Genomic DNA, 21388 nt, shown 5'->3' on the forward strand with positions numbered 1-21388 from the left:
GGTTTGCAGAGCCCCTGTTTCGAAACAACACGTCTCTCTCTCTCTCTCTCTCTCTCTCTCTCTCTCTCTCTCTCACGGAGGCGAGCGACGAGCGACGAATTTTGGTTCGAGTTATGAGCTCCGAAGCTGCTTCTTCAAAGCTTCTTCACCAATTGCTGGGACCAGAAAATGTGCAGCGTTGGTGTCTGGGTTGTCCTCTGTTACTTCACCAACGATTTCATCGTTCAACGAGGTTCCAATCAGCTCAATCTCTGTTTTTCTTTGTTAAAAAATGGTTTTGATTTTTCGGTTTTTGTTTTTTCGTGCGATTCTAATTTCTATCTATGTGGGTTTTGACTGTTACTTTGTTGGGTATGGTTGGGTTTGGCTGATCATCACTGGCCGAGCTCCTGCTTTGCCGTTGTGGGCTGTGAGTATCATCATCCATTTGATTCGGTTCTATCTTTGCATCTATCTTCTTTCTTTTTTGATGACTTTTTTTTTTTGTTCTTCTTTTCACTTTTCACTTCACTTTTCCTATTTGTCTTCTTTCAGATCATGTTAGGTAGAATAGCGATTTGGGTTGTTGCTAGTCTTGCAAGATTCAATATTGTTATTTATTTTTTTATCTGAATCTTCAAAGCACGTTTTGTGATTACTGTGTGGAATATTCATGTTCATGATTCCTAGTTATCCCAACTATTTGGAATTGATCATGGTCTAGTGATCTGTTCTGAATTGAATCAGATTATGTAATTGATCTTAATTTTTGAATCTATGCATCTGTTGCACAAGTTGCTGTATTTATTGATTCTGATTCAGATTCAGATTCCTAGTTATCCCAAAATTGTAATATTGTAGAGAGTTTCACAAATGATTCAACATTAGGGTGAAAAGGGTTTAACAATTTATTGGTAAACTTTTTTCTGTATTTTCTGAGGTGAGCTAGCTTGCCATATCATGAACCTATTGGTTGTTCTGTTGGCTTGTCTATTCATCATGATCTGAACTTGCTGATTGCAAGACTAAGTGAGTTTAATTTGCTGGACCACGTGATTCTGCTATATCAATGTGTTCCACATGTATATGTATCTTTTCTACCTCTTTTGTATTTTTGTGTTAATTCAATATATATATGTAATATGCACCTCAATTAGGAGAACAGATGCGCAAGCTTTTTTTTTTGTGTGTGTGATAGTACTGTACTTACTGTTTTGGATTTTCACTATCAAAAACTCAGATTTTTCCCAAGAGTACTGGATGCAAATATGATATCACAGGTTTGTTTGTTATCTCTCTTGACATTTTGTTCTCATTTTTTTTTTTTTCGTGCTGGACGAAACTAAAATATTATATATATATATATATATTTTTTTTTCCTTCTCTCTAGGTCCTAGAAACCCTTCTCACATTGCTTTTACCCTTCCATTGTGTTATGAGAGTGTTTACTTAGGCACTTCATTCTTAATTTTCTTAACATACAGAATCATTCTTGTAATGGTATGATACAAGAGTACTGCAACTCCCTTGAGATGTTTTTCCGTTAAATAATCCTTTGAATTTGTTATGTCAGTGTGCATCTGCAGTTGATAATTTGGCTACTTATTATTTCAAGCACATAACGGTTGGAGAGTCCCCCACTACACCAGCTGCTCTTAATCATGCTCGGCATGTTGCAGGTCGCCCTGGTGTGTTTCCTGAAGTAAGTTGCTTCTTCTTTTTCTTCTTTTTTTATAAGTAGTTAACTGATTTCTCTTCATTTGAAATGCATATTATCAGCTTAAATATTCTAATGACAATTGAGAACCATAGGGTTTGGTTTGTCATAATGCCGACAGTGAATGGTGTCATATCAAATATAATTATGATAAATGATAATAAATTGGAGGTGATGCAATATTGTTTACATTGGTGACATTTTATTTATAATTTTCAATACCTTTGTATAATGTGCTTGGCTCACTTTATGCGAGATGATCCTTTGTGAAATGAGAAATTGTTCTTATTTTTCCTTCTCTTTTTCTTGGCACAATAATTTTCAGAACAATATCATGAGGGATTACACACATCATTTTGACCTTTGGTAGAATGCATTAGATGGGCATTCTTTATGGAGGAACGATATTTTATGGTTTTTAAATGTAACAAAAAACCATTGATTCATCTCATCTGATCACACAAATTTCTTTCATAAATGTGTGATTTGGATCCAAATTTCCTTTGATACATCTCATCTGATCACACAAGTAATTTTATATGCACAAAAAGAAGAATATTGAAGTGAGATTATTGGTTAGTCTTAGGGAGTGGCAATGCCACTATAGTTGTTGCTGCCTAATGGCCATGTCTGCAACTATAACATTATTTTCTACTAATATGGAAGAGATAAGCACTGCATGACATAGTCCATTTGTTTTGTTATGGCATAGAAGATGGGAAAAAACTAAAACAGAACAAACACATAAGTATACACGGATTTACGTGGTTTGACAATAATCATACATCCATGGGGAAAGAATGACGAAACAATTTCACTATGAATATAGAGATTACAATAAGCTGGCTCTCTCTCTCTCTCTTAAACCTTAGTTGACAAGATCATAATTCATCCTAAAAATCCAAATTAACCCAATATATACTAGAATTTGAATGTAGCAAACTGGGTCAAAATAGACCCAAAAACACAAATTCCGGGTCAGACCTTTCATATTAATCAGGTCGAGCGTGCCACAAATGGATAGTAAACATCATCTGGATTGAATTCAAGATGCACCCACAGCATGTCTTTTATGAAATATGATATAGGAACAGAACTTTTGTAGAGAATGATGTGATTTCTTCTACTCTCTTCATTTTCAATCAAAACATCCATCATTGGCCCCATAATTTCAAAAATGTCATTTACATATCATTTTGGATGTGATTAATGCTATAAATTTTATGTTTGCAAATTATTTTCTGTCATTTATTTATTATTTTTCTGCTAATCAAGCAGAAGTTACATTGGCATGCAATGTCAATTTTCAAGGACATGAATTTGATAGCCAATATCTTAATTCCTTGGTGCACTGTGAGATAATATGCAAACCAGGCACCGGTGCATATAATGCAAGAGGTTTCACAAATCTGGGTTGTTCTGCAACCAGAAATTGTTTAGGTTTCAAATTTATCATCTATTTAGTGAACATATGACACCACTAATACGTAACTTTAACAAGTATCTAAAACATATATGGGTTGACAAGGAGACAATTACCTCTAGCTTTTTGAAGGAAATAGATAAATTTAACACAATTGAAGCACGTGCCAAAATCATTCAAAAAATTGACAAGAATATCCAATATTCAATGAGCAAGTGTGAATTTTGAAGTGATGTCAACTTCCAAAGGTGAAGGCACCTTAGAGGTTTTATAAATTTTTTAACAAGTGGAAATACAGAAGCCATACAATGAATCGATATTTGAACAAGCACTTTGCATATTATAAGGAACATTATGCTTTATAGTATAGTTTATATTTAAAAAGATTAACCAGGGGGGATGAACCAATTCAAGATGACTGCTAGAATGATTTACTTTTTAAATTGATCAACATTAGTGATTAGTATAATATGTAAGTGTGATATTAGTATAAGAAAATGTTGGAGTGAGAAAAGAGTTCAACTTCTAGCAATCCAATCTTCATTACAGCAGCCTTTTAAACTTAATTGATTTCAAAGTGACAAAATCAATCATCTGAAAAATTGAATAAATAGAGAAAAGCCAGCTATCGAAATTGAACATCTCTTTCTTCTGTCGAAATAATAACGATATAATGTTATAAAATAATCTGGCAAGATGATAAATGATATTTGGATCAATGAAATTTATGAATAGGAAGTTTACAGTCATAAATAAAGATATGGCAAATAAATTAATTAGACTATTGTCTTAAAGAAAATAAAATAACAAGGAAAGTAGACATAAAAACATGGAGAAGAATCTTCAAATTAAAAACTATATATTTATTCTAGGTGCACTAGACTCTCACCACTACGAAGTTTGATAAGAGTTAGATATTCGTAGTCTTACCCTAGCATGTAGAGATGTTTTTGTGGTTTTAACACCTAATGCCCAGGCATTCTAGATCTGCTCCAAGATTTCTTCAAGGCAAGCAATTTAATGTAGAGTATTTTATGAATATTCTATCAAGAGGTACCTAGGGTTTCCATGGACAATTTACTAAACAAAGATAGGAAACCAATTATCAGGATACATAAACATGGACCATTTATGCTATTGTTTTTCGTAGGTTCGAGCTAAACACAAGGAAGTTTGTCTTCAAAAAGATAGTCCCCTGGGAGAAACAATCCTTGTATGTTACAATTGTGGTTGTCGAAATGCTTTCCTTCTTGGATGCATCTCTGCCAAGACAGAGAGTGCTGTCGTTCTTTTGTGCAGAGAGCCTTGTCTCAGTGTCAATGCATTGAAGGATATGAATTGGGACCTGAGTCAGTGGTGTTCCCTTATATATACCTTTTTCCCAAAGTTGCTAAACTTGTACACTTTGTTAAAGCTAAAAGTACACTTTATGTTGTAGGCAGATAATGAGTTGCGTCTTGTACCTGGTGATGAGTTGCGGCTACGCTATTTAGGAGATGCAACTCATGCGGCAGTCAGTAGGGCATGTGGTAAGCACTTTTTTTTAATATAATTTGTTATTTCTTTTGCTTGTCATCTTTAGTTTTTGATTTTGTTTTAATTTCTCTTGGTTAATTTTTCCATTGAGAAGTTTTCATATAAAATGTTGTCCTCACCCCACCTCGCCTCACCATTTGCTGTCCAAACACCGCCTACTGGTGTTTCAGCCTCAGCTGCGAAGAACAAGGGGATGGATAATTACAAACAGGGAAAGTATGCTGATGCCATAAAGTGGCTTTCTTGGGCTGTGATTCTTCTTGAGAAGACTTGTGATGGTGCTAACCCTTGTAAGTTTATTTGTGATTGGAAGTCAACTTGTCTGTAACCCTTTTGAGTGAAGTGTGGTTTTGAATGGTACGAAAGACAGACTTATGTCTCTGCTCTGCTCGTTAATGTTCTTCTTACCTTTAAGTGGAGAAGAAGTAGAATGATATTTTTTTTCTTTGATGATATTATTATAATGGACGCTTGATGTTTTCAATTAAGTAAACTTATTTATGTGCACATGTTTGTAAGTCTGACTATGTTATCCTTTGTTATATTTACCGTTTTGTCTTTCGAGCAATTAATCCAATGCCTATAATGCAAAATCATGATTTATAGACCATTCATGAAGCATTCAGTAAAACCTCTTCAACACGGCTTATAATGTTATTAGAGGATTCACATAACCAGCATCCAGTAGATGTGATTTGAAGTCATATTGAGTGGATTTTCATATGGGCTGTGCTTGTATGTTTGTTAGGTAGACTGCTAATGTTTTTTGTCCCTATAACTCATGAACATGCATTCTGAAATTTATGGCAAAGAAGGGTTCATTGATTTGTGTAGAAAACCTATGTAATTGGGGTTTAAGGCTTGTGTTGGATGCCCACTACATGCATTAGTTTCTGAAACAATTAATGGGTCAGGACATTTTTAAATCCTGCCCCTACTGTGTGCCTCTAGTCTTCGGATAAATTACTAAGTGATGATTTAAAAATGGTCTTTGATATTCAGTTTAATTAAGCAATCTTAATAAAATTTGAAGCTTAAACAGATTGACCAAAAACATACATTGGATTTGCCCCCCTTTTCATTTTTGGTTCATGAATAATACTCATGATGTTGGCTAAGCTTTCATGTGTTATATCTATTCATGTATCTCCTTTTGATGGCTATATTTAAAATTTGTTAATTGCTCTTTGGTAGCCTTCGATTGTACAATCATAATTTACCCAAATTCATACAAATTTTTATGCTAAAATTGCTTGTATGAAGTGTACTATTCTTTGGTCTAATTTTTCTCCACCATTGTGTTGTAGGAACAAATCAACTTGGCTGATGTCAAGTACCCACTGGAGCATTTTAAGGTAGGTTAAAACCTGTTCATTTATTTGATACACAAATAGAATTTTAAACATAATGACATTTGGTTTCTTTTTGGGTATCAGGGAGCCCTTTGTTTAAAGGAGTTCCTCTTTTTGATTTGAGACAGAATAATAGAACATGTAATCTTTCACTCATGTTCAATTATATATTTCAATTATATGCTGCAATGGTTCATCTACAAGACGTTATTGTTTCTTGCAGAACATCCTTGTTGTCTCAAAGTATTACTGAAGGATTATCTTGGCGAGACTTGCTGAGCTGCTTTGTCTCATTGTTTAGGTATGCCAATACTTAATTGTGGTATAGTCATCATCAAATGTTTGTAATGTAATCATATAAAGTTTTTGCCATATGGTTAATTTTTTTTTATGAGAATACTTCATTTTGGATGTTTTTCTGGATTCTAACTTTTCTTATTTTATTTGTAGGTGACTTCCAAAAACGATCAAGCGCAAGGCTGATGCTTCAAAACCATATATATTCCTTCCTGTTTTAGAATTTTTTTTGGATTCCTTCATTGATTTTGCTTTTAATTTTTGTTCAATTACTTACTGGTTTTCAATAGATGGATATTTAAAACTTGTCTCAATTAATGTTTTGAATGGAATGATTGTAAAGTTTGGGATTGAGCAGGAAAATATGATGAATTTTAATGTTATATTTAGGTTGGGTTGAATGAATTTTGTTCAATATTGGATTGAATGTTTATAAACAAAAATTGATTGTTCAAAAAAAAAAAAAAATTGGATTGAATGTTGGATTGTGTCGAATGTTAATGATTCAGTTGATTTGTATGATGCTTTAAAATTATAAGTTTATTATGGATTGAATGAATTATTAGGAATTACAGGTGTATTGTTTTCTTACTTTTGGCGACCAATTTATTAGTCGCGACAAATAAATAATTTTTTTTCGCAAAAAATGACAATTGCCGACCAAGAGTTTTGGTCGCAAAAAATACATCTATTGCCGACCAAAACAACACTTGGTCGTGGAATCTCACTTTTGTCGACCAAAAGTTTTGGTCGCGAAAAGTAACAAATAGCGACCAAATTTTTTGGTCGTAGAAACTATTATTTAGCGACGAAGAAGTTTTGGTCGTGGAATGTAATTTTTGCCGACCAATTTTGTTGGTCGTTGAAAGTAATTTTTGCCGACCAATTTTGTTGGTCGTTGAAAGTAATTTTTGCCGACCAAATTAGCGACTAACATGTATGGTCGTTGAATGTAATTTTTGCCGACCAAAGTCTTTTCGCGACTAAATAGGTTAGTCGCGATAATTATATGTTTAGCGACCAACAATTTAGTCGCCAAATAGAACGTTTTGCCGACTAAAAATCTTTTTAGTCGCCAATTACTTTCCGCGACCCTCAATTGCCGACCAACTTGGCGACCAAAAAAATTGGTCGGGAATATGTTTTGCCGACCAAAAATGGACTTTTAGCGACCAATTTTTTGGTCGGCAAATGTGTTAATTCTTGTAGTGGAAATTTGCCAACTAGATTGTTGTTCGATAGATCTATGATGCCAATTTGTTGCATATTGGTCCAATTTCTAGGAAGTGTAAGATTTCTGAATAGCTTTCTGTATTTCATATATTCAATGTATCAAAGATTACAATCAGATCTTAGATTATATAGCCCTAAATCCTAAACCAAAAAGGGAAATACAAATACAATTATGTCTCTAACAGGACTCTAACTCAATAACACAAATTTATTATATTCTATATTTTAACACCCCCGCTCAAACTCAAGGTGTTTTAGCAGAAAACACTGAGAGTTTGCTAAGAAGAAATTGAAACCGAGCGGTAGTGTGAGATTCAGATACAGATTCAGATGCAGATTCAATCTCAGAAGGCATCCAGTTGACTAATAGATAATAAACTGACAGATAACTGAGGAACATATAAAACGGACGGAATAGAGACTGCAGACACAGCAGACGGTATGACAGACCCAACAGATATAACTGACTCGACTGAGAATCTAACTGAAAAGATGAAAGTGCAAAGGGAGAGGCAGACTGAGGAAGATGCAGGCATTCCACCACATAGAGATCTCCAACTCTACGGCCGATCCCAATCTGCTTCTTGGATACCCGATCCTAAAGAGGACCCAAGCAAACCTGAATGAGAAGAGATGAGAGCAGAAGTGGAGGAAGATGACTGAGAGGTGGACCAGAGATGTTGAAGCTGAGCAATTTGAGCACTCAAAGAAGCCAAGTCAGGATCAGAAGCCGGAGCAAATGTAGTATAAGTAGTAGGAGGGTGAAAAGTACTTAGAGCAGGACCTCGGAATTGTGGCTGAGATGATTGAGCAGACTGACGGTTCTTCTTAGGACAGTTGTACTTCCAGTGACCCTTTTGATGGCAGAAAGCACACTCATCTGATGCTAAGGGCCCCTTTGTGGGTTTGACAGAAGATTGGGACGGAGACGCAGATGGAGGTGCCAATAGGGGTGGCTGTGTTAAGAAGATTGAAGGAGGCACGGTCTGATTGGTTGTTTTGAGACGTGTTTCTTCGGAAAGAAGCTCACGAACAATAGCATCCACAGAAGGGAGAGGAGAACGGTGAAGGATGCCACCGCGGATAGCCTCGTACTGAGGAGAGAGAACCGTTAAAAATTGCACCAAACGACCCTCTTCCCTAAACTGCACATAAGCATCGAGGGCTGTAAGACGAGGAGGTTCCATAAGAGCAAGCTGATCCCAGAGACCTGTCATCTCAACATAAAAATCCTGAATAGATTTATCCCGCTGACGAGCATTCTGAATAGCGGACTCTAACTCATACCGTTTGGCGAAGTTAGACTGTTTATAGACGCCAAATAAGTACTCCCACACCTCTTTGGCAGTAGGATATTTGGAGAACATCATTCCAATGCGATCTTCTACAGAATTATGAAACCAAGTCAGAATTTGAGCATTGTCACAAGCAGCTAGATAATTGTCCTGTTTTGGATCCAAAGGACGTGGTATAGACCTAGACACATAACCCCATTTTTTTCGACCCGTAAGAAAATTCTTCATAACAGTAGACCAATAACCATAATTGGCACCAGTGAGCCTACAGCTGATAGCCTGAATTTTATCATCCGACGTGATGATACTAAAGAACCAAGAAACTTGAAACTTTGGGATCAAATTATAATTTCTGAGAACCTTGGGTAAAAGAGTAATAACCAGACTTTTTTTTTTTTTTGGAACAGAATAACCAGACTTGTTGACAACCAGTTTAGAGATACCGAATCTAGTATCAGATGAGTCAAGATATAATAAACCAAGAACTAGATTTTCCAAAATTCAGTAACTCAAACAAAAAGTTTCTAGAAGTCAAGAACTAATAGCTAGAAATCACATGTAGAGAAAGAGAAGCACTGAGATCACTTCGAAGCAACCAGCAGATGCGACAAAGCAACCAGCAAAATAGCAACAAACCACAGACAGAGCGAGACGAATCAACCCAAAATTATATAAGAACCAATCAGCAGACCTTTGTGAGGAGAGAAGCAGACCAGACCATTGCGCAAGGCACGAAAGAGGCAGAAACAGACAACCAGCAGGTTGTGACGATGGGTCTTGACCTGAACCCAGATGGATCGCGACGAACAGACGAATCACGATGGATGGGTTGATTTCGAACCAGACGAAAACGAACAGAGATGGTTGATAGGGTTTCGAATCCTTCAGATTAGGGTTTCGAACCAAGCTCTGATACCATGTAAGATTTCTGAATAGCTTTCTGTATTTCATATATTCAATGTATCAAAGATTACAATCAGATCTTAGATTATATAGCCCTAAATCCTAAACCAAAAAAGAAAATACAAATACAATTATGTCTCTAACAGGACTCTAACTCAATAACACAAATTTATTATATTCTATATTCTAACAGGAAGTTCCCCAGAAAAAAGATTGTTTGATAGATCTATAGCTTCCAAATTCTTCATTTCAACAATGGAACTAAGAAAGTTCTCAAAAAGATAAAGAACTCTCAAGTTTGGCATCTCAGTGTTGATTTTTTCAGGGATTGGTCCTGAAAGTGAATTGTTCCCCAAATGAAGAACTGATAAATTATGCCATAATAGGAATTGGCCCTCTAACCGGTTGAAACTCAAATCCACCAAAGCAAATGGGCTAAATTCCAACGTGTTGGGAATTAAACCATGGACTTGATTATGAGAAAGATCGAACCAATCAAGCTGTGGAGACAATTTCCAAAGCCAATCAGGCATTGTGTCTGCAATCGAAACATTTATGAGGCTTATGAAAGAAAGCTCTCTCTGAGTTCTTAGCCATAACGGAAACTTAGGACCCGATGGACAATCACTGATGTAAATGGATTTTAGACTAAAAAGAGGAATCCATTCATGTTTGAGATAAAAAACAAGAGTTTTAAATGAAGATGAGACAGAGAAATATTTTAATTTCTTAAGACCCTCCAAATGATTTTGTGATAAGACCCCTTCCCAAGAATTTTGGTAGAGTTCAAGGTGAGTTAGTTCCATGAGTTTCCCCAAACTTGCCGGGATAGACCCATTCATTTTATTGTAAGACAAATCCAATTCCTTCAGGAGAAATAATTTTTCGACAGCTTTAGGAACCGGTCCTGAGATTAAGTTCCCTTTAAAAACAAGGGACCTTAAACGCTTAAGGCGCCCAAGTGAATTAGGCAGTTGCCCACTTAATTCATTGTTCCGCAACCTAAGTTCCTTCAAACTACTGTTATTGCATCTGGACAATCCCTCTATGAGATCACTTACCTCACCGCTAATTTTATTCACAAACAGATCCAAAATTTGCAAGTTGCAATGGTTGCCAAACTTGAAATGGCCTATTGGAAGTCCAAAAAAATTTGCGCTCAGATCAATGTTCACAAGGGTGCTGATATTAAACAACCACTGAGGCAATGTGGAGTTGAATTTGTTGAAGGAGAGATCGAGGACTAAAAGGGAAGTGAGATTCAAATTTGGTACAAAGGGAGGAAATTTGTGAAGTTCAGAATCAGCCAAATGCAACTCAGATAGAGAAGGAATTGTGTTAACAGCTTGCAACCAAGTAGTTGCTTCACTGAGGTTCACACCTTCTAGATTGAGATACTTCAAAGAAGTGAGACCGGAGAGCCAGCTCAATTCTGAAACCCAGTTGCTACCGGGATTTAAGTATGTAGAGAGATCAAGATAATGCAAGTTTGACAAGTTTCCAAGATGGGCTGGTAAAAGATAATGCAATTCTGAAACCCATTCCACTAAAAGATGCTTGAGAAAGATTGAGGTAATTTAGTTTCTTAAGAGAGCCTAAAAATGTTGGGATTGGAATTTTGCGAAAATTGTTCATGCTTAGATCCAAATAACTCAAATGTTTTAAGTCGAGCAAAGATGAACTTATCTCACCACCCAAGCATGATGTGCCATAAACATCTCCATTGTTTTTGAGGTCGAGCATTTCAACGTTGCCAGTCTGTTTGTTGCAGCTTATGCCTTTCCACGAGCAGCAATCGTCGCCAACCCAAGAAAAAAGCTTCATTGATGGATCTATGAGGCCTTCTTTGAATTTGATGAGGGTTGTTCTCTCAAATTCAATGTATTGTGTGCTACCACTAGCATTGGCATTGAATGCATTGGCTTTGAGAGGCAAGTTTGGAAAACAAAAGAAAAAACAGAAGAACTGCGAGAAGGGAGGTACTTCACTTAGTCATGCTTACTTCAATTAGCTATTGAAAGTAAGATACAAGGATTAAAGGCTTGGATGGGTTGCAATTTCTAATAGATTTGGTGAACACAACTTTTATGCGTGGCATGAACTTGAGATGGTGTTAGGACATGTTATTTATAGAACACTAAAAAAAGTGGACCGATAGTTTATCAAGCAATTATTTAGTAGTTTTGGAGTATTATCATAATATGTGTATGCAATACTTTTGACTAAAGAGACTAGAAAAGGAGATGAATGGAGCCGATCTTATTTCCCATACAATGTTAATGTTAGTTGATACTCTGATATTATTGAATTTCAATGGCTGTATGGTCCGAGATGGTGTTGTATAAAGGGTACACAAGTGTCGTGTATTCCTTTTTTTTTTTTTTGCATCCATGTAAGATGTCCAAATGGAAATTTTCGACACAACTCGAATCATACACCAAATTAGCAAGTTAGGGTTAAACCCTTTTCTAACACAACAAGAATATAACACAAAATTAACATGGATAGCACATTTAATAGTTATATATTTTAATGTTATTTCTATTAAGGAGTTCCATTATATTTTTTAGTACCTTTTGTTATTCCATCTAGCTGAATAAAAAGCACGTAAAACATAATTTTAAGGCTAATGTAATTTTTTTTATTTTTTATTTAAGATAACGTATTTTTTGTCACCTATTTTAGAGTCAATCTATTAAAATATATATATAATAATATGGTAGAGTATTTTAAATTGGAGAAATGGAATTGAGTCAAAGTCAAATATTTTATACATAATTTCATCTAGTAGAAATTAGTTTCACAAAATTTAAATTGTGGGGGAAAAAAAAATTTCATCACACTTGGTATTTTTAATAAAGGATGAATTTTTTTTAATATGACATTTTAATAAGACACAAGCCAAACACATGGCACAACATGATTATACCAAAATATAAATTAATTAAATTAATATTGAGATAATTTTAACACGAATCTGCAACACAAATACTAAAATGACAAGACACGAATAAGACCAACACAACACAATATTGCTCACTCCAAGAGACCTGTTACGCAAAATACAAAATCATACGACCTATCTAGTAGTATAGAAATCGTAAGGGGAAGCCTTGGCACCGTATGAAGATTATTGTGATCTAAAATTGACCTTAGTTTCTAACTCACTTTCTACACCCATTCTACAGCATAAGAACCAATCAAAATTAATGAGGATTCACACAAAACGAAATTGATTTTTCTTTCTAAGTGCCCCTTGTTTATTTTTTTTCTTTTTGCCGACATAAAAACTAATCATAAAATCAAATAAAGAACAAATAAGAATTCAACAAGATTTTATAAGATTTGTGAATAAAGTCCACTTTTCATCATAGCAGTTCCTAATAGAAAGTAATGTTTTCATCATTTCTCAAGTCTCCCGTGTCGACTGGGCTAGGCGATTGGCATCGGGCGACTTTTTTGTTGTTATTTTGGAATTATGCAAAGAAGATGATTGGCCACAAATGGTTTAAATTGATAGTAATTTGTCCATCCTCTTTTTTCTACTCTTGTGAATAAGAGAGGCACAAATATGAATATTGAATTTAACAATTTAAAAAAAATTAGGATTCAAATAGGGAAGGAACGTGATAAATATAAATAAGTTCCACATTTTTGTTTGTTATAGATATAAACTTAAGGTACAAAGATATAGGAAGTATCAATAGATATGTTGGTGTATTTTGTTTTCCCTTACTTTTCTTTTCCTTTTTTTGTTTTCATGTATTTTATTTTGACCCCAAATTAGCTTTTTTTTTTCTGGAAAAAAAAAACTTACAAACGTAGGCGTGTCCAAAAAATTTACAAGTCATGTGACGTGTCTAACATATGAACTGTGGGGAAGTAGTTTTAGGAAATACTCTTCTGATCCTGGGGGACGCTCGTGATCCACCGATAGGCACCTGAAAGGAAGTAAACACTCCGGTCGGGGGTGCAGGAATTAGCACTCCGACGGACAAGTCAGTCTCGTTCTAGATTACTTGTATTCTAAGTTAAACACCACAATTATCACATACCTTTCTCAGTCTGCTATTCCTTTATTTATACTCGTTCCCTGGGCCTCAGGGCCAGGTCCACTTTTCGCTCATTATGTTCATATTTATTCGGCTCCATAGCTCAGTACCTATTCGGCCCATCTACCCTTTATATTCGGCATCCTGATGGTTCTGGATAGAGCCGGGCAATACCTGTCTGTTAAAGTATGCCTCCTTTAAAATTCGACTCCACGATTGCCCCCCAAACACCCTTCTAGCCTCAGTTAGTCGGCGTGTTTGGTTCCTGATTTGGGAAAACAGAAATTCGGCGGTAAATCCTCTTCCCGATGCATGTCAGGACGCGTACATGCTTTCGGTCACTGTAACGCATTCCCGCCTCATTCGTGCTTCTCTTGCATTTATTATGATTTGAAGTTTAAGTCCCTTCGAACACATACTTTTTCGAATATTTGAACCTTCTGGACCGCCTATCGGTATTTCTTCTCCGACGTATTTTCTGCAACTCCTCTCCGTCTTCTTCTCGTTCCCTCTACCTCTCGTAAGTCTTCTTCTCTTTTCTTTGCAATCCTACTTTCCATATTTATTTTTTGCTTTAGAATATACTTGAGCTCTCCGTAGAATGGCTAAGCATTTGAAAGACCTTCTCTCTGAGGGTCGAATTTCTGGGTTCCGAAAACATTTCTCTATTCCTGATGATGTTCATCTATCTCTAGTAACGGAGAGTTCCCTGGATATGGAGAGGGATGACCCAAATACAATCGTGTTCCCTCTCCTGTCCATTGCTGAGGGTGGCATTCGCTTTCCCTTACATCCATTTCTTAGGGCCGTCCTCTGCCACTGGGATTTGATTCCCTCGCAACTCAATGTGAATTTCTTTCGAATCGTAATGGGAATTGTTGAATTGAACCGGCGCCTCAGGATCAACCTGGGCATTCCTGCGATTCGACATTGCTACGCTTTAGCCAAATCCTCCGGTCGGCTCGGGCGTTACTTTCTCAGGGCCAGGGACACTGACCATCACTTGGTAGCCATGCTTGCCAGCTCTGGCAAACGAGTTGATGATGTAATGGTCAATGTTCGAGGCAACTGGGAATTCGGTGAAGGCAAAGATCGCCTGGACCCTATTCCCAGATAGAGGGGTGAACCAGGTTGCCGTGTGATTCCTTGTTTGTTGAACTTTCTTTTATTCGACTTCTTCTCCAAATATAATCCTTCGTTTTTGTAAGCAATAAGTTGAAGAGGGTTCTGACCTCGGCTGACGACGCAGTACTTTCGGACATTAAGACTGCGCTAAAGTATTTTGGCCGTCCAAACGTACAGAAACAAGGCAGAACCGCCCATATTCTTCTGAGGTACGAGCCTACCTATACTACGTTCTCGGCTGCAGACAACATTCCGATCCCAACCGGCGAACAACACCATACGGCTCTTATCTTCCCCAACTTCAAGTCCCTGAGACAGATTATTCTCGAGACTTCCGATTTGGAGCAAGACTTAGAGCCGGAAGTCGAGGTGGTCGCCGAATCAACCAAGGAGTTCATTACCGCGGCCGAAGAGGTCGACGAAGCTCTGAAATCAATGTTTGAAACTGCCGGTCTTAACCAGCCTAACTCACCGTCCATTTTGGGTCGGGTAGAGTTTTCTTTCGGAGATATTTTTACGGATTTGGGGGACCTGCCCGGTGATTTTTCTGAAGGCATGGCTAGGGAAAATCTCACGCAGATGGCGAGAAAGAGAAATGCCGAGCAAATGGCCGCTCGAAAGAAGGTAGAGGCCGCTCGTTCTGAGCCTGCCCCGGTTGAATCTTTACAACCCGTTACTGCGGAAGAAACGGCTCAAATCGTTTTGGATGAGATAGAGAGGGAGGCCGAATAGCAGGTCACGGAAGAACGACTGGTTCGTAAAGAATGGGGCGAAAAACGTAATGCCGAGGGAGACGCAGGCTTGGAGGATAGTCTTGTTGGCAAAAGGCCTCGTTTAGAGGAATCCGACGTGGTTGTTCCTTTTGTTGTTCAACCAAAGATCAAAAACATGGCAATCTCTGATGACGCATCCGTCATAAAGGATCCGGCCGTAGCGTTGAGCTTGGCCGCCTCAGTTTCACTGCCGGCTGATAAGGCCACCTTTGAAGAAAAGCCAGATTTGGAGCTTATAGCGTTCGCTGCCCAGTCTGTCATTCTGGTATGTATACGATATTTTCTTTTCTACTCGTTTTATTTGGTTTGCACACTATATTGCTTGATATGATGATCCCGATTTGTTTTGCAGACGACTGGAAGGATAACCGAACTAGGCTGCCGGCAGCATGATGTCACTGAAAGAATTGGCCGCTTAAAGTCTGAAGCTGAAGGTGAAAGGAGCAGGGCTGAGTTCGAGGCGATGAGGGCCGCTATGGAAAATGCACGAGCCGAAGCGGAAATGGAAAAGGCTCAGACTGTTGACCAGCTCAGATCCGAAGCCGAGGATAGGGCGAATGCGAGCGAGAAATCGCTCGAGTTAGCCAAGGAAGCGCTTGCCAAGGTAGAGGCTGAGTTAAAGGAGTTGAAGGCGGCCAAGGAAAAAGCCGAATCCGAAGTTTCTACGGCGTTTGAGGCTGGGAAGAGTGCCGCCTTCAAGGAATACGCAGACAAAGTTCCCAAATTTGAAAATCGGGGATTCAAACATGGGTGGCTCAAAGTCCTTGCTGCCGTTAAAGCTACATCGGTTGGGCCAATTCCATACGAGCAAGTGGACGTTGAGCCACTTGAGTCTGATCCCGAGGATTGATCTGGGAGACATTCTAGTTTTATTAAGTATATTTAATGTACATTTTTTGGATTTTCATATGTAAAATGTTCGCTGCCAGCGCCCAGTTTATGAATGAAAATTTTATATGCTCTTAAGTTATTTTTCGTATTGTCTGTTATATGAGCGTATAGTTAGGAGAGTCAGCAATTAGAACAAAATGTCAAGCATGCGTGAGATGGCAGACTTAACGACCGATTAAAATTAGGGATCTAATTTAGTCAGAAACAAAATGAATTCAAGACTAGTGCTCAGATAAATCGATTCGTGGACCGGCTGGGGCGCTCGAGCCGTATAGATTGATGAATCTGTCCTTGCCCTAGCTGGTTCACGAACGTAGAACGCTGAATAAAACGTAATAAATTTTGCATGCAAGAATCGATTCGTGGAACGGCTAGGGCACTCGAGCCGTATAGATTGATGAATCTGCCCTTGCCCCAGCTGGTTCACGAATGTAGAGCACCGAATAAAACGTAATAAATTTTGCACACAAGAATCGATTTGTGGGATAGCTGGGGCACTCGAGCCATATAGATTGATGAATCTGCCCTTGCCCCAGCTGGTTCATAAACGTAGAACGCCGAATAAAACGTAATAAATTTTGTACGCAAGAATCGATTCGTGGAACGGCTGGGGCACTCGAGCCGCATAGAATAAAACGTAATAAATTTTGCACGCAAGAATCGATTCGTGGAACGGCTGGGGCACTCGAGCCGTATAGATTGATGAATCTGCCTTTGCCCCAATTGGTTCACGAACGTAGAACGCCGAATAAAACGTAATAAATTTTGCACACAAGAATCGATTCGTGGAACTGCATGGGGCACTCGAACCGTATAGATTGATGAATCTGCCCTTGCCCCAGATGGTTCATGAATCGAGAATGCCGTATATCAGCGGTTGATAGGGCGATTGGGGCTTGGTTCAATCGGCGATTGGGGCGATTGGGACTGGTACAAGACAGTACATGATGTGCTATTGACGCTTCATTATTAATGAGGTAGCCTCGGAGATGCTGCCCTTGTAGGGAATAAATGGGCGTGTGCTTCGTGAACGAGGGTCCTAGTTACGTGCTAAATGAGCATCTCAGTCCCGCTCTTTGAGGAAGGCGAAACAAGTGCGAATGTCAAATAAGCTTTTCTTCAACAGCAGAGGTCAAGCGAAGACGCTAGCTGAGCTGGGAGATGCCATGAATCGAAGCGGTGAACCGTCACGCACGGGTGGTAGGACGTCGAGGGTTCGGGAGAGACACCAATCTCCTCGACGTCGAAGTAGATCGCCTAGGAGGGATAGTCAGCCACAGCATAAGTCTCTTCAATCTCATCCTGGAAGGGAATCCGACACAACGCCTCGCCTATTGAGTTTTGCAGTCTTCGTGGGTAATAGACCGATGACGAAGGCGGATTCCATAATTCGAGACCCAAATGTGGCAGTTGAGTTTGCTCGACAAATTTTTTCGCCCGAAGTTCAACAGTCGATGGTAGGCCGTCCGGACTTCGAAGTGTTTCGTGAAGGCATTCACGGGGCGGTGAGGGGACTTTACATGGCTTATGAGATCGGTATGCATCTCCGCACTGCTCGTCGGGACATAGAACAGAGAGACGAACGCATTTGGAAGTTAGAAGCTCGCGCCGAAAAGCTGAGGAAAAACAAGCCTGCGTCGCCCCAATCAGTCGTCCCCTCCAACCCGGTTGTCGCAGAGAAGGTTACTCAAAGGCTGATTAGTGATGCGATCGCCGATCGTAATACGATGAGCATGTTTGAGAATGAGACTACGAGAAACGTGGCCTATGAAAAGGACTTTCATGATGGCCTACTGGTCGGAATTCAGAAGACCAAAGAGAAGCTCGCCGAAGAAGTTTGTCGATGTGAGAATCGTGGCTTTAAGCACGGTTGGATCAGGGCATCTCAAGCCACGGAAGCTCTCCGGGCGTTAGGAATTGATTCGGTGCTGCCACTCTACCAATGTAATCATTTTCCGTTTTCTGCTTTTGAAGTCGAGAAGAGTGAGGATGAGGACAACGCCGTATAAAAATACTATATAATTGTGTAATTGTTACTTGATTGAATAAAACGTCCTATTTTAAATGTTTCATTGTAATCTACATTCGACACACACGTGTTTGCATATGTTTTCATTGTATAAACATTGTCTGGCTCAAGTAGTCATTTAATTCCGAACGGTTATGTGCCGGCTTGTCATGATCGCTCCGCCGATTAGGCTCCGAATTCGGAGACTTGTATCGGTCGGCGTGATGCGTCGATGAGGCTCCGAATTCGGAGGCTTAATTGGCCTAAACGTGCCATTTTTCAGGGGCTTCGAATCCGAAAACTGTCATCCCATCTTTAATTGCCATAATTAGTCCATTTTAACTCAAAAAAGCCAAAAATTAGTACATGGAATAACTATGGCCAACATCTATCGGCATCTATCTTTTGGAGTTCAGTATTAATGACGTTGCTTCGGGGTCACTGCAGGGATTAAAAATAGATTGCCTCGGACTTTTCGCCCTCGTAATTTCACTTACTGTGTTTAGACTTGCTTTAAAACAACTTTGTTGCATGGGGCAGACAAATGTGAATGTCAAATGGAATTTTCTTCAATAGCAGAAGAGGGGCTCGGACCTTGGCTGAGCTTGACACTACAATGAATCACAGTAAGGAACCCACCCGTGCGAGGGGTGGGGTGTTCAAAGAATGGGAAGAACGTCGACCTCCAAGTCGTCGAAGCAGATCACCCCGAAGGAAGGAAGAGGCCGACGTAGCGCTACAACCATTGAATTTTACTGTTTTCGTGGGGAATCCCTTTCTTGTCCTGGATCTTGGCCTTGACATTGTCTATAGTGTCAAGGCTCTCGACCTTGAGGATGATTGTCGCGCCGGTGTGAACATTGTGGGTTTAAGCGCGGTCAGATCGAAGAATTTCGAGCTACGGACGCTCTCTGGGTAGCGGGCGTCGATCCGGCGCTGCCGCTGTACCTTCACAACCACTTTCCCTCTTTCACCTTTAACATTTGAGAAGGGTGAGGATGAAGGTGACGCCGTATGAAAGTAGACTTTGTAATGCTCGAACACGAATTGCGTTTTTGTAATTATTATTTAATCAAATAAAATGTTTTATTTTAAAAGTTTGTATTTCATTGTGAATTTTTGTTAAGCATCTTATTTCGAGTGTTGGCACGTTTTGTTTCGTTTATGCCATTGTGCCGGCTCAAGTTACATTTCCCTGCTTTGATGTGCACTGAGGGTGCTCTAAATTCGGAATGTTATTCGGCTTTTGGAAGCTTTATTGACCCAACGACGTTATGCACCGAGGGCACTCCGAATCCGGAGACTTTATTGGCCCAATGGCGTGACACGCCGAGGGGGCTCCAAATCCGGAGGCTTTATCGACCCAACGGTCTCATGCGCCGAGGGGGCTCCGAATCCGGAGGCTTTACTTGGCCAATCGTGATATCCACGAAGGGCGCTCTGAATCCAGAGGCTTTATCGGCCCAACGGCGTCATGCGCCCAGGGGGCTCCGAATCCGGAGGCTTTATCGTCCCAACGACGTCATGCGCTGATGGGGCTCCGAATCCGAAGGCTTTATCGGCCGAACGACGTCATGCGGTGAGGGGGCTCCGAATCTGGAGGCTTTACTTGGCCAATCGTGATATCCACGAAGGGCGCTTCGAATCCGGAGGCTTTATCGGCCCAACGGCGACATGCGCCGAGAGGGCTCCGAATTCGGAGGCTTTACTTGGCTAATCATGATATCCACGAAGGGCGCTCCGAATCCAGAGGCTTTATCGGCCCAACGGCGACATGCGCCGAGGGGGCCTCCGAATCTGGAGGCTTTACTTGGCCAATCGTGATATCCACGAAGGGCGCTCCGAATCCGGAGGCTTTATCGGCCCAAGGACGTCATGCGCCGATGGGGCTCCGAATCCGGAGACTTAATTCGGCCAATCGTGACATCCACGAAGGGCGCTCCGAATCCGGAGACTTTTGAACTGGACTGCAGAGTCAGTAAACAGACATCTTTGCATTACAGAAGTGGAAAGTGTACATGGTGAGCTGCTCAGAACCAATATCATTCCCACAAGTCAGGTTTTATGATAGAACTCGTGCCTAATTCTCTATCAACCAGCCTTCTATTGTCCAAAAATACCTTCAAGGGCAACTTTATCGGCGTGCAGCGACGCAACTGGATGCGTTGATCAGACGTCTTGAGAAGCTGCTACCGGTATCGCCTACAGCTTCTGTGGCTTCTTATTATGAAGCCGTCTGACTTCATCAAGACTCTTGATTTGACGCTTCAATGGAGTTGACCTGCGTCTCCGTTGGTGTCTTTCCAAAAAGGAGATAGCATGCTTGTGCGGATTACCAGGAACCCCGGATTTGCTCAACGCCGTGTTAGGTCGGGAAGCGTAGCAGCTGATGATAGGTGCATGGTACGGCCCGAATAGTATGCAACCAAGTCCGCCCCATAATGAGGTTATACGGCGAAGGGAGCTTGACGACCAGGAATTCCACTTCCATCGTTTGGGAGCCCGCCCAAACGGGTAACGTGATTTTTCCCAACGGATACTCCGGATTCACGTTGAAGCCGAACAATGGATGAGGAGCCGGAGACAAGTCTGATTCATTGAAGCCGAGTTTAATGAAGGTCTCGTAATACATGACCTCTGAAGTGCTTCTCTGATCAATGAGGACGCGTTCAACGGTAAACCGGTTCACGTGTAGTTCAATAACCAATGAATCAATATGGGGGAGCGTTATACCGATAAGATCAGAATCGTCGAAGATAATGCTCGGCGCTTGGTGGGGCTGTTTCGTTTGTGCGCGTTGCTCC

The 21388-nt window shown here is 39.7% G+C and overlaps 2 protein-coding genes across 3 annotated transcripts; one reads left to right on the forward strand and one right to left on the reverse strand.

Annotated features, from left to right (window-relative positions):
* Positions 1-6310, forward strand: LOC114261627 (uncharacterized). 2 transcript variants are annotated; one of them, XM_082892933.1, is made up of 6 exons: positions 47-1259; positions 1553-1681; positions 4558-4648; positions 4826-4945; positions 5963-6010; positions 6231-6310. In XM_082892933.1, coding segments are annotated over exons 1-5 (354 nt in total). In that variant the 5' UTR covers positions 47-1247; the 3' UTR covers positions 5965-6010; positions 6231-6310. The 2 variants fall into 2 exon arrangements, with proteins under 2 accessions (XP_082749058.1, XP_082749059.1); XM_082892932.1 differs by lacking the exons at positions 5963-6010; positions 6231-6310 and having other exon boundaries at positions 1-1259; positions 4826-5143.
* A 3604-nt stretch (positions 6311-9914) lies between these two features.
* On the reverse strand, positions 9915-11559 carry LOC114310279 (receptor-like protein EIX1). Its single transcript, XM_082890661.1, has 2 exons — positions 11427-11559; positions 9915-11245 (listed from the first exon to the last, which is right to left on the reverse strand). The coding sequence occupies exons 1-2, from the start codon at positions 11557-11559 to the stop codon at positions 9915-9917; spliced, it is 1464 nt and encodes a 487-aa protein (XP_082746787.1).
* Between the last annotated feature and the right edge of the window lie 9829 nt (positions 11560-21388).

Source organism: Camellia sinensis, chromosome 10 (assembly GCF_055761805.1).
Source record: "Camellia sinensis isolate YWXY chromosome 10, ASM5576180v1, whole genome shotgun sequence".
In the NCBI taxonomy this organism is placed as follows: Eukaryota; Viridiplantae; Streptophyta; class Magnoliopsida; order Ericales; family Theaceae; genus Camellia; species Camellia sinensis.

Coding starts and splice junctions, on each gene's coding strand:
- LOC114310279 (XM_082890661.1), bottom strand. CDS start 11,559: ATGAAGCTTTTTTCTTGGGTTGGCGACGATTGCTGCTCGTGGAAAGGC. Junction 11,246..11,426: donor TGGCACATCATGCTTGGGTG/GTGAGATAAGTT, acceptor ATCTTTTACCAG/CCCATCTTGGAAACTTGTCA.
- LOC114261627 (XM_082892932.1), top strand. Junction 1,682..4,557: donor GCCCTGGTGTGTTTCCTGAA/GTAAGTTGCTTC, acceptor TTTATGTTGTAG/GCAGATAATGAGTTGCGTCT. Junction 4,649..4,825: donor GGCAGTCAGTAGGGCATGTG/GTAAGCACTTTT, acceptor CTGGTGTTTCAG/CCTCAGCTGCGAAGAACAAG.